The sequence below is a fragment of the Pleurodeles waltl genome, chromosome 6 (assembly GCF_031143425.1).
Source record: "Pleurodeles waltl isolate 20211129_DDA chromosome 6, aPleWal1.hap1.20221129, whole genome shotgun sequence".
Classification (NCBI taxonomy): Eukaryota; Metazoa; Chordata; class Amphibia; order Caudata; family Salamandridae; genus Pleurodeles; species Pleurodeles waltl.
Window position 1 is genome coordinate 376,192,398 of NC_090445.1, and position 14,083 is coordinate 376,206,480.

Consider the following 14,083-nt stretch of genomic DNA (forward strand, 5'->3'; position numbering starts at 1 on the left):
GTCCTGGATATTCAGGCTATGATACCGATGGTTCAGCCTCTGTCCTGGATTTTGGTGAGAATGACTCTGAGCCTGGTGGACTTCGTGGTCCCCTGCATCTGCTGGTAAATCATGTCAGATTGCTTAAGAAGGCTCTGTAGTGGGACCTGAATTTCCAGTGGGCGCAGCAGCAGGGGAATCTCTCTCCATATCTCGGAGGAAACTGCAAAAAACCTGCAGTGGTGACTGATGAACCACGATTGGGTCAAAGGCAGACTCCTCTCCCTTCCCCAACCAGACCTGACAGTAGTGACAGATTGTAGGAAAGTACCCTCTTTCTTGGCATGGTTACCCCCATTTTCTGCATGTTGTCAGTGTGCTTGACTGTGTTCCCTTGGATCCTGCTAACTAGGACCCTAGTGATTACGCTCTCTCCCTTCTAACTAGGTAACTTGCACCATTTCCACCCCACATTTGGCATACTGGTACCCCGATGTAATCCCCTAGTATATGGTACACAGGACATTATGCCCCCCATGGGGAGCCCATGCAAAGTGTTCTTCACGCCTGCCATTGCAGCCAGCTTGAAAGGGTTCAGGCACCCTTATCACCATAGGTCACTGCACCAAGTCACTATAATTACTCCAGTATTGGAACTTTCATAGATTCACGTGCTTGAATCATTCCCCGTCGTCGAGATGGGAGCATCTGGTGTAATACAAAATCACATTCACTTGTATAACAAGCTCAGAGGCACTAGGCCTCTTAATTTAGTAACATGTCACAGTCATTTTATAAAAAAGGACCAAACTCTAGGGACAACCAATCAGACCTCACCACCCCTAAGAACCCTCCTGTGAGGAGCTGATTTCCCTCAGATTTTCCACCACATGTTGTGCTAAGGAGTCTCCTCTGAGCTCTGCTCGGTTTTTCTCTCACAAACACTGTTTGAGGTGAATTTGGATTTCTCTCTCTTCAGGATTTCTTCAAGGTGATTCAAACTGACTACTATGTCAGAGACACCTAAGAAAGGGCTCTTCAGAGCTTGTGCCACATGCATGAAGAAAAGGCTGCATGTTGATGACCAGCATAAAGACTGTATTTACTGTCTCTATCCAAGCCACAAGCCGAGACTGCAAGGAATGTAGAACCACTTCTATCCAGACCCTTAAGGATAGAGAGGGTCGTCTCATCATATGTCTCCAGAAATTAAAATCCAGGGACAACCCTGTGTCTGATGAGGATAGTGCCTCTTCATTGGTTTCCATGGCAAAGACACCTGTCAAGTGAAAATCTGAAGTCTCTTCAGAAGAAACACCAAGAAAAGTGACAAAAAAATCTACTGAGGCACCCTCAAAGTCTGGCAGCCCTTCAAAGATGAGGATGAAAGCTTCTGACTTCAAGTCTAAAAGGAAGCCAGCTTCTCAGCCGTCGACGCCACCACTAGTGGTAAAGCATACCTTAAAAAAAACAACTTCCGCGCCATCAACAGGTTCATGGGCGCCGACGGCTCAGGTATTGACAACAACTTCTACCATCGCTACAGTGTCTGTCTCTATGGCGAGATCCAGCTCCTCATCGGTGATATGTTCGTCCTCGTCGATGGGACGCCCTATAGCTTCACCGTCGGCAGTCACACCGTCGACGCTCTCATCGATGACCCCACCGATGACTGCCTCGTAGGCGCTCTTCCACTTGCCAACACCCTCGTCGACGCTGTTTTCGCCGACGACAGTTTCAACGACGGAACACCAGCCGTTGACGGCATCGTCGATGACACAAGAATCGTCGACTACGCTTTTACCGTCGACTACACTACTACCGTCGACGACGCTCTTACCATCGACGACTTTACCGTCGACGTTCCCACCATCGATGACAGTCGAGACAGGGATGCTCTTGTCGACAATGCCATCGTCGACGGCGAGGACTGCCGTAAAGGCACGAAGACCGGATTCGTTGCCTCTGATGTCGTCGGGAGACCAGGGTACTCACAGGAGGGTGAAAAAATATCATCCAACGCCCTCTGTCACATTGCCTAGCAAGGTTTCCAGCCTTTTACCATCGCATCTTTTAGATGAAGATGACTCTGATGAGGAAGGTATTTTTGGAGTCGCCAGCAACCCTTCACAACTAAGGGTCAAGTGCCAAGGGTACGACGATGATGGGGCTTCATACTATACCCAAGGCTACTATGAGCAACTGCCATTGGTTGGCCTCCCTCCTGGATTGGTGTCCCGAAGGCACTCCGGAGGAGTAGGTTGACTCGAATACATGGAGCATGGCCTCATAGAAGACTTTCAACTGAGCGGGGGTTGCTCCAGCTCGTGAAAACAGGGTGAGGCGTGGAATCGGACCTGGAAACGGCTCTGCAGAACTGTGTTTGGATCGCCGATGTTCCCCGCTCGTCGCATCGGGCAACGGACGAGGTGAAGTCAAAGTCCATTTAGACTACTACTTCTTCTTGTGCCTCTTCCCTGAGTGTCCGGAGGACCTCATGTGCAAAGAAGAGGCTCCTGTAATGATCCCACAACTTTCTTCTCGATCAGGACGAAGACCCCCTATGAGTCACGCTAGCTGGCAGTCCGAGCACGACTTCGAATCATGGTCACGCTTGAGACACAACAAGCACATAAAGTGTGGGTCGGTTACTGGCATGGTGTGGTGACAGATTAAACACGGCTTGAAACCTGCCTCCCTGGAAGATATCCTTTGACAAATTTTCAAAAATAGTTGACCAAAAGTCGAAACAATCTATCAAAAAGAGACAGAGGGGTAACTCTTCTTCCAATCAGCGCTAACTGGCACGGAAGGAAAAGAACTGATGTCCACGCACCTGGGTGGCGCCTATGTAGGTGACCACGACATCAATTCAGGCACCACCTTTGTTGCACAGAACTGAATGAAGCTAACCGATGGCACGCAGGGGTACCACTAAAGTTTCCGGATCCAATCTAACGCCTAGGAAATTAAAAGGAAAGGTATCTGCAGCTAGAAGTCTTTATCAGATCTATTAAGTCACTATAAATCACCATAAAAGTCTGTAGTCCCACTGCCTAGTTATATAATTTGATTAAAAACTGAAAAAACACTGATATCTAAAAGATGCAAAGGCCGCCTGATTAAAAAGTTACTTACATTAAGTAACAATATTTCTGGTGCACACAATGTTCCAGCACATTTCTCAACTAATGAATTATCTTCCATGCCGCTGACTGTTCGGGAAATCTTTTGTTCGCCAATGTTTCTCCAGCACTGCCAGGTGGCACCATGTGGCCTCAGCCATGCCACAGTCTCAGGAATTATTGATACTGGAATACCATTTGGCACCAACCAATGTGCTTATGTGAGTTCCCAGTACTTTTTTCCATATTATTTCTATACCTTAGGATCTCATTAATCATGATACTAACTCACTGTGGAGAAGGGATGTTGGTGAGGAACGTGCAGGAACAATATGCTTCACCACAAAGCATTGTCAAAGATAAGTAACATTTTCTTCCCACAGATTCCTCACCTTGTGAATAAATCCCTAAGCAATGCATCCTTGGAAGGTGGTGCTGAGTAGTGCTAATTAACCAAGAAAGTCATGCAACACAGCTCAGACAAAGGGCCAGTCATTGCATGCTAAGTCTTGATGTAGTAGTGCTTGGCAAAAGTACGCATTATGAAACCACCTGGCAGATGTCATAAAGCAGGATTCCTCTGGAACGAACAGTGGAGACAGCCATGGCACAAGTGGAATGGGCAAAAATGCCCTCTTGGTGAGTGTTCTTGGCTAGGATGTAGCAGAACTGAATACAGAGAATGTTCCTACGTAGGTGAAGTTCACAAAGCGCAGATCATCCACTCCAAGTCCAAGATTTTCAGTTACTCCTCCTCCTAAGTTGGATGTGGAGAAGGGAAGAAAGATGGAAGAATAAGACTAGGTCATATGAAATGAAGTAACAACCTTTGGTGACAAGGATGGACAGGTGCTGAGGGCCATCATACCCAAGAAGAAAACAGTGAAAGGTTGACAAACTGCAAGAGCCTTAAGATGAATTCTTTGCCACCAGCAAAACTTTGAGTCAAATCAAGAAAATGTGCATCAGCTCTATTGGGTGATCATTACGAAAGTCAATACAAGGTTTAAATGCTACTATGGAACAAAAAAACATCAAGTGAAAGGAAACAAGTAAAGGAGATCTTTTGAATACCTGCTACTAATGGCCCTCCAAAGAGGGAAGGTTGGTCAGGAAGAGATATGAAGCGGACAGTGCTGCTAAACAGCTTCTAACCGTAGCCACAGCCATGATCTTTTGTGAAAGGAACAGCACAAATCCCAGTACATTGGAAAGCAAGATTCAAATGGGATAATGTTGTCCGACTCACACCAGTGAATAAACGTATTTGAACAATCTGCATAGGTGGACTTTCTGCCTAACAGAATGACACCAGCAACCTGATCAGGGAGATGAAGATATTTTCTGGCACTGCTCAATCTCCACATGGGCAGACTCGGTGCCTGAGGATTCTGGCATAGGACCAAACCATGTTGCTGTGAGAGCAGGCACATCTTACATGGCAGAGGAACAGGTGGCAGAATGCTGATGTCCGCAGAACAGCATATTAGATCCTTTGCACCCACACCTGGGGCAATGAGGATTACATCTGCTTGAAACTCCTGCAAATTGAACTGTTGGTAATGCGTGCAGCAAGACCTGAGACCAGCTGAATCTGCAGGCATCCTTCAAGGAGCCATTTCAAAAGGAACTGTCTGGCACAAAATTAAGGTAACTTCCCTTGCTGGGTTGTGGCCATCAATGGAAACCCCAATCTGGAGTACACTGCTTTTTTATAGTTCACGATGGAGCTTTCTCTCGTGGTCCTCCCGTGAGAGATGACAGAGCACCTGTTTTCATACTGAGAAACCTCCCAAGATGGTCTGCTACTGGGAAAATCACCAACTGCTGTACCCACTTCGACAGGAACTGCATTCCAACATATGGTCCACAACCCTCCAAGCTCTGTACATTGATATAATGGTTTTGTCTGACAGTGTTGTGGATCATTTTTAGTTTGCTTGGGTATAAGAGTTTAGCTTGCCTTTGGCTTGCAGGCCTGTGCCCTTTTACCTAGATTAACAAGCTGTGTTTTAATATTCATTTTAGCAGCACTTGCAGTTTTTGCATTTTATAAGAAATATTTTTATTTTATAATCAGTTGCCATTCCGTGAAAGCGTAATTATCAGTAATGTACGTATTGGATAGTGCTGATCCAAATATGAGCACACAATGTAACGCTTAGGTACATACCCACATCAGGATGTCTGCACAGACAATAACATGGGCCTTATAATAACACTCTGCATGGCCAGGTCATTAGAGGGGGTTCTATCCAGGTTATTCCATCCATACTGCATGTCACTTTGCAGCAGACCCCAGCCTTTTTGTCTCCACACCACCTGATTTCGAGAGTGGTAACAGGGGTTTGGGGCACTTCTCATGGACATGGCTTGGGAAGATTAAGTTTATCATACCTTGCTCTCTTTAGGGTAGGCAATACGCTGCAGGGAGGAATTTGTATATTCATGTTTATTGCAAAATGTTAGGATTGTTCATATTCACCTCACGTTTTCTCACAATCCTGATTTTGTCTATTGTCATTATCCCTATTATTGAGGCTCATGCATTTTATCACAGATTGCGATCTTTTCAATAAATGTATTGAAAACTGTTCTGCATCCTTTTTCTTGCCTGTGTGTGTAAGAGACTCATTTCTAATGAGAGAAAAAGGTATGACTTGTTGCCCCGCGATTCCCCTGAATGCAGAGTCCATGCGCTAGGCTGCCAGAAATCACCTTCACAGTTTATGTTTGGTGAGGTGCTGCTAGAAAGCTGGTTGGGTTGCCAACTGTTGAGGGAGTGACTCAGTCGCCTACAATCAGAGGTGCTGCAGTGTTCCCAATCCAGCAGTCTTGTAGAAATACAATGTTTCTGACAACAACAGAATATGAAGGTTACTTCCAGGATGGAAGGAAGAAATGCCTTCACTGCAGGATTGACCACATACACCTCGAGCAAATTTAGCAGTAGTTGCTGCTCCAACACGGACCATCAGCTCTGTAACAACATGTCACCCAGACGACCACACCAGCTCAATAATGAGGCATCGGTGAGCATGACAGCCAGTGGCTCCAGGGCTACTGAGTGGCCGATCCATTAAAAGGTTGGAACGGTTAATCTACCATTGCAGAGTTGGATGCACTGGGTGGAAGATCTGAGACAAAACGATCCCTAGATGCTGTTGTAGCTGTCAAGTTTTCTTCCTTTTAGATACCCTCTCTTCTTGAAATACATATGATACTTATTTTAATCTGAGTGACAAATTTGGAATACACATTTATTCATGTCATTAATTGCAATGCAATAATCAAGCCTTCTTGAATATATTTTTCTTATGTCTTCTGAATAGAGTTCCCTTTTCATTGGTTTTTGAATTGTGAACAGGACTTCATGGAAGCTAACAATTTCATTTCTCATTTATAACTATTAAACAATTAACACAGTTCCATGGAACTAAGTGAGAGGGTGCACCATGGCCTTTTCAGTTAATTGTATACTTTAAAAAAGATTCATCAATGATCATATATATTATAAAAACAGAGGACAGATTGTGACAGACAAGAAAGGAAATTTGTGCTAGAGGTTTGAGACAGGCCATGCAGAATCATACCACCTTCCTTTGCTAAAGGCTACGTGCGGGCACATTTGGCCTTCGCTTGGTGGGCTTATCGGCCTACCTGCCAACACAGACAAAAATTGCAGATGCTGTTATTTCACTGAAGATTGGCTTCATTGTTCAGACGAGGACTGTGTTTGTTATCCATCTTTGAAACTTGAATTAGGCTCTTTCTTTGGTAAAGATATTAGTTTTATTAGCCAAACAGATGAGGGTGAAACTGTAAATAGTTATGTAAAGAAAGCTTTACGATTCAACTAATATGTTACAATATTTTTACTGTCCACACTCCTGGCAAGCGTTGTGGTTACGGTTCTGATGATTGTTTTAGTGGTTACCATTCATACACTATGCACTAGGATTGGATTTTGATTTTAAAATAAATCTTTAAGAACCTTTAACATAAATCTCTCGTTTCTTAGTGTTCTTGAGTATGCCTTTCCATGACAAAAGAAGGTTTGTATTCCACTAATTACCCCTGAAATATTTATCAGGATTGTTTGTTACCTGAAGCACACCTCATTGCTCAGTGGAAAAGCGGTCCAACTAGCTTTTTTGTCACGGGGTGTGCACATTGACAAACACCTTAGTGCAGGGGGATCTAGAAAGCCTATCCCAGACCGTATTCTGCAAAATTGACAGAGAAAACATATCAGCACCAGTGAAGGGCCCTGATACACAAGGTCATGATATCTAGCACACACAAGACCTGCAGAACTGGGATCAGAGTTTAAGGATCTGATGTACGACCATTACAGACTGCGACTCTCAACGTGCATTTTTTTGTGAGTCGCAATCTGTAATGTACAACAGTGTACAACAAGGACCTGCCTCATTAATATTCATGAGGCAGGTTGCAATTTGCGACCCATTTGTGAATGGCCACACTCACAGGGATGGTGACCTGCTGGGGTCAGCAAACCACCATGTCTGTGACTGCTTTTTCAATAAAGCAGTTTTTGTTTAAATCTAGCCCGTTTAAAAGAAAACGGGATGCATTTCAAAATAAAAATGAAAACTTTTCTTTTCATTTTTTCAGAGTAGGCAGTGGTTTACTCTGAAAAAATATTTTCACTACCATTCACAAAGGGGAAGGGCCCTTCAAGTTTGAGAATGGTTTACTGTGTTTGTTTTGCGACTACATTCACTGTCACAAAATAATCATACATGGGCCTGCCAATCGCAATTAGGAAGGGACGTCCTTGGAACGCCCCTTTCTAACTGCGAGTCCCAATCCCTATTTTATGAGTCAGTAACAGGATGCTGACTCGCAAAATAGGGATGTTACATTGTACAAGGGCATTTTGCGGTCACAAATGGAAAAATTCGCCTTCTGTGACTGCAAAATTGGTTTGTACATCAGATCCCAAGTCTGAGACCTCAGAATCATCTCCCAAATAGCCACCATCCTCTTTGGAGGAGTAAAGGTGCTCCTACTAGTTATGTCTAACACCGCCCCTACAAAGATAAACATATGTATGGGAGTAGAGGTGTGACTTCTGGGGGTTGAGGGTAAAGCTCCAATCACAGAAAGGAGTGGGGACTCTGCCATCACCAGACAGTTTTAAAATTACAGAAATACGTGGACTCTTGGCTAATGTACTGAAGCCAGCAGAATGCCCAATACTTTCGCAAAGAAGTGTGGCGTGGTCATCAGTTCAAACAGTAACTGATCATATCAGGATACCAAGGTGAACTTCAGGTAACATCTGTTGGCAGGGAGAATCTGAAAATGAAAATAGGTGTCTTGAAGGCCCACTGAAACCAACCAATTTCCTGCACTCTGGGCCAGCAAAAAGTGGCTCAGAGATAACATCTTGAACTTGCCCTGCAAATGAACAAGGCAGAAGGTGAAGGTCCAGGACGAGTCTCAGACCTCTGTCTTTCTTGGGAAGTAAAACTAAAGGAAATGTCCCTTTCTTCCTGAGGCACCCTTTGTTTAGCAGGGCAAGGACTTTAGCCTGCAAAACCCAATTCGTAATTCATGTTTCAAAGATGGATAACAAGCATACATCTCATCTGAACAATTAATCCAATGTTCTAAGAAATAACAGCATCTGTTATTTTTGTCTGTATCGGCAGGAAGCAAGCGTGTTATTGTGGAGGAGAAGGAAAGGACACAGCCCTTGCAACTTTGCTGAATGACCCAGAGATCCATTACGACTTTATCCTAATTGGTGCTAAAATTAAAGCCCCTCCCCGACTGGAAATTGCTCATTTAAGGTGAGCCCCTTCCACTTCCGTTCTTTGGGTAAAGTGATCACAAACAAGCCAAGGCACCTACAATCAGTATAGAGGACAAAGCTGTCAAACCATCCATACAGAGAATCAGTTCATGACCAGAATTACTACTCAAACAGCTGTCAAAGCTGCCATACCTTACTGGAAACTGGCAGGCAAAAAGTGGGGTGCATCCCAGTCACACTCTCAAGGAAACACACCTGACTTTTCAATAGTGCTCTCTCCACTATACCCCTAGCCAGGCCTTGGTGGGAATAATCTCTTGCTTTTCTCCCAAATGATTGAAATGTATACACCTACAGTTAGGTACTTCTGATTGTGATGTTCACACACACACCCCCATACACCCTAGAATTCACTCAGAAACAGTCCTATCACCAACCCAGGAAAGAACAACTTCTGTAGCAATGAGAACTTCAGTAGGGAATTCCTCTATTCAAGGGAACAATCTGAAAGGTACAAAGGCTAAAAACAAATCTGGGATTCCACTTAAGATTCTTCAGAGTGAAGAAGAAAGCAGAGGAGAATAGAGGAAATCCTAGATCTCAGACAATTCTGCAAGTTCATGAAGAAAGTCCATTTCAATAGGCACCCAGCAAGAGATCCTTCTGTTGCTACAGAAACGTGTTGCTCATCTCCCTGAAACAACAGGATGCCTACTTCCACATACCCAAACATTCGAACCACAAGCAATACCTATGATTCTTTGGGGCAGGTAAAGGTTACAGTAGAATGAAAAGCGCTGTTCTTCGTCATCTTCATGTTCATCATACTGATTATGTTGATCATCTTTGCCTCCCCACTCTTCTGGATTAGTGTCACAATCGGTAAACTGCTGGTCTTTCTCTCCACAACTGTAGGCGTAGTGTTGGAGGTGGTGTTGGCAGCCCTTGAGAAGGTGGTAATGGAGGTCTAGGTAGCTGTGGTGGTGGTACAGGAGTTAGGCTTTCTGTATTCCTCCTAGACACCACACACAATGGGAGCTTAGGTGTTACTTAATGGGCCATCCCTGGTGGGATGGGAGGGAGGACCTGGGTCCAGTCTCACTTATACCTGAATAGGCTGTGTCCTATCTCCACACAAAGAGCAGCCTAACCCCAGCAGTTAGTCTGGAACCAAGGCAGGGCATCTATGCACTTCAAAGGCCTGCCCCTAGACATTTCTCCCCACTTCAATTCACAAATGTGTATAAAAAAGTACCTCAGACATCACCATTTCAGTACACTTCTGTGCCTGTGAACACTCTGCCACAAAAATGGACTGCTGTGCTACTGAAGGGACTGTTACTGTGCTGGATTACTACTCCAAAGGAACTGCTGTCTTGCTGTGATAACATGCTGCCTGCTGGCCTCTTGCCTGGGGAGAAGGAACTGGACCTGCAACTTCATCTTGAACCTATGTCCCCAGACTGACTCAAAAAACTAGTCTGCTGGCCTCCTGATCTGAGCCTCAGGGACATATCAGGCTCTCCGCAGCTTCTGGACCCATCTTCAATGAGTAAATCACCCCCAAGGGCACCTTTCACATCCTGGGCCTTTGGTGTGGCTCACAAGCTCTTTAATGCAAGCTTTTGGTCTCTTCTCGAATGTGAATGGGCAAGTTCACTCCATACTGCGCCGCTCACATGGAGAATCAGCGCAAGCTGTCCTCTTCGCACAGTAAGCATTGTCTGCCCACCTAGATCCCCAACACTAGGCTCTAATCTGCCTGTCTGTGATGCCCGACTTGTTCCTCGCGCCATGCCAACCATTGCCAATGACGCTCTCCTTGTTCCCGGCTAGCTTCTTTCACAGGAAAGAGACATTTGGCATAAAACTTGGGAAAGTAAGACTTCAGCAGGACTAATCTGGGTCTGTTTCCAACCCACGCTCTATCGCGTTTCAGCCTGAACATCTGAATTCAACTCGGTGCAGCACAACCAGATAGTCGCAGTTGGCACTTTATGCTTTAGGTGCTATTTTGCAGTATATTCTTTCACAAACTCATAACTCTGGTTCTACTGATTGGAGTTTTGACCCCCTTGGTCTTGTTTTGTCCATTAAATTAAGCTCTATTTTTCTAACGTTTTTATGTGTTTTTTTCACTGTTTTCCTGCTGGAAGTGTTGCACAAATACTTTACACGTTGCTTAAAAGTTAAGCCTGACTGTTCTGTGCCAAGCTACCTGGGTGTGACAACAGATTAATTTAGGGTTCCTTATGCCTTACCCTAAGATTCAGGATGCTTCTTGACCAGGGCTCACACCCCAGTCAACGAGTAACCCAATTTATAATAATATCTATGATGATATCTAAGCTCATAAGGTGCTTGAAATCACTTCTGCATCATTCTGGTGGAAGATGTTGAGGAGTTTGGTGGGTCATAGAAACGTACTCCAATGGAGCCTCAACAGGCAAAACTCCATATCCCTTATCTTTTTATTCCAGTATGTAGTGAATGTCCAGCTAAGTTGGGCTGTAAATCTTGTCTGAAACATCTTCCTGCCAAAAATCCCACTTCATTGCAGAATCCAGGCTGCGTACTGGTAAATGTGTTGACACCTTCAGCAGTAACTGTGAATAAGACACTGGCCCTGCTGTGGTGACAAAAGCATATCAGCTGTTGCCGATGGGATCGCTGACTGCATTGCTTATTGGTACTGTATATAGTGGTGGTGGTGTCATAGACGGGGTCCTCAGCAGGGGTGGATTAGTCATTGACTGAGTTGTCATCATTGACTGAATGGTCCCAACAGGGTAATTTTGCTGTACAACAGGATGGCCGTCACTGGTGTGGTCCCTCTTTCCCTGCCCTTTTGTGTCTTCGAAAGGAATGTCTTGTAGATGTTGAATGAGAAGCCAATGCAATAAATTTACTGAAACTGCAGGACATCTGCGTAGACCTTTCTCTAACAACAGGATGAAAAAGATTTGAAGAGACGCTCTCTCATGTTCTGTTATCTGAGAATCTTTTTCCAGATCCCACTTTTAGTGAAAAGCAGAATAAAAGAAACATCAGTGGAATTCAATGGATTGGTTATGGGCCTATTTTGTCACCCCCAGAAACACAATCTTGTTGATTTGTATGTGACACCACAACAGTGGCAGCTGGTCCCTGCAAACGTGTATTGAAAACAATATCTCTGGATTTAGTTTAAAGCCTAGTAAAATGTCTAACATGAATAAAATCAAAAGATTTACTATCTATTATAAATTAAGTATATCATGAAATGTCCTGAGGCCCTCAATCATGCAAGTTGATATTCAAATTGCCTGGATAAATGTGGCAGCATGAGTAAGTGACTGAATAGGGAAACTATACACTAGCCACAACAAACCAGCAATGAAAGCAGACATCAGAAAGCAGGGGGGAGACCAGGAGGACAGGCAAGTACAATTTCACAAAAAATGATAACAGGCATAAAGCAGGTGGTATATAGTGGATGAGTCAGAAGGTAAAGGAAGGCCACCCATTTAGCAAGTTAACAATAATGGTCTTTATTTAACATTGCATGATCATATAAAGACTTCTCAAAGAGTCCTCACCATTTCCACTACTTCGACATCCGCCTCGATACGTAAATGGTATAGAAAAGTTGCCAGGTCCTTTTTCATCTGAATGCTGTTATCTTCCATCTGTGCCACAGTGAAGATTCGAATTTTGCACTTTCGCCATACCTTAGACATTTAGGGATAAAGTATTATTTCAAATGAAAGAAAGATTATTCTGTAGTTCTTTAAAAAGATAATTACATCAAGGTTCATTTGTGAAAGCATATCTTCTGGGAAGTTCTGTAACCGTGAGGCATAGAGACAGAAAAAGTAACAATGTAAAAACAGAGCACATGAAACTTAAGGCGTACTTCGTACACTCAAGCGCTTATCCTCACAATGTCCTATGTGAGTGACTGGAAACTGTCATTACACAACAAAGAGGATGTGGATCTCATAGTGCTCAGCCTAGTAACTGGCTCATTAAATATTGCTAATGTAGTTACAATGTGTTACAATGAAGCCGATATTGTCATCTTGCCCCTCCTTTAATGTCATATGCAAACTGGCAAAACAGTGAATCTTTTGAAAAACGTAGGGCTGTCAGGTATTCTAAAGCCTGATCTTCCAAGGGATATGTCACTCATTTTCACCACAAAAGATTTGTTTTCTCCGTGTCCCCTCAAAAGCTGTGGGTAGGACAGCATCATTAAACAGTGACTCAAGTAGCCCAAAAGCACGAGTGCTCACCTTGTGCTGCTTTAGCAAGAAGGGAAGCAGCATCAGCATGCCACCATCATGCACAATCCACCAAACATCTATGTTTCCTTCGGCGAATGGGTCTGAATTACAAGGGAAGAAGGAGGTGTTCTTGGCCACGAGGAGGGCATGACGTGCTGCTGTTGTCACTCGAACAGTACCTGCAATGCAAAATTTGGTTACAATCCATACACAAAAGGAAGAGATGAACAAGTTCCTTTTGGTAATGATCTTTCTGTTGGACCTGCAGATTCCTCACCTTTTGAATTTCTCCCAGATTCCAAAGAGGATCCGGAACTTTAAAATCAACTTTTCTCGGATGCCGATAGGTGGCACCACTGGTTCTGTGGTAAGCCTGCACGATTCATAAAAGTGACGACCTAAGCCATATAATTGTGCCACCCCTGCGCACTCTTCATGTTCTCAGACGCAAGTCAACTGTGCAAGATTGTAGTGTAAGAGTATGAGAAATCTAGGTTGGGGCCTTTAAAGAGCCCTAAATGATAATTCTTCAGAACATGGAGGAGAGAGGGCGGTGAAGAATCTGCAGTTAGGGAACTCACCAGAAAAAATATCACCAAAGGCAACTAACTTCTTTTTCTGATGGATACTTCTAACGGAAAGTCTCATCTTTTGAACAGATACCAAAGATATATCTTTGAAAGGTGGAAAAGAAGAGTCTGTACTGTGCCTCGGTGTGGACTTGGTTGTTGACACAGTAAACCCCTGATGAAAGTGAAAATGGGTGCCAATGTTCCAGCCTACAAAATGTTCAATGCCGAAACACCTCCTGCCAAAACTGTAGTGGCAGTCTTGGTGGAATGAGACTGAAGGCCCTAGAGAGGCTCAATTTCAGCCAAACTGTAGCAGGTTTTAATATGCAGGATGATCCAATTAATTTAAATTCACTT

The 14,083-nt window shown here is 44.0% G+C and overlaps 1 protein-coding gene across 4 annotated transcripts in view; it reads right to left on the reverse strand.

Moving 5' to 3' along the window:
- SLC12A6 (solute carrier family 12 member 6) overlaps positions 1 to 14,083 on the reverse strand; it is an 830,972-nt gene that overhangs the window by 132,653 nt on the left and 684,236 nt on the right. For all 4 annotated transcript variants that reach the window (XM_069238301.1, XM_069238300.1, XM_069238303.1 and 1 more), the window contains 2 exons: positions 13,164 to 13,333; positions 12,468 to 12,599 (listed from right to left, as the gene is read on the reverse strand). In XM_069238301.1, the coding sequence (XP_069094402.1) occupies positions 12,468 to 12,599; positions 13,164 to 13,333 (302 nt within the window). The remainder of the gene's footprint in view (positions 1 to 12,467; positions 12,600 to 13,163; positions 13,334 to 14,083) is intronic.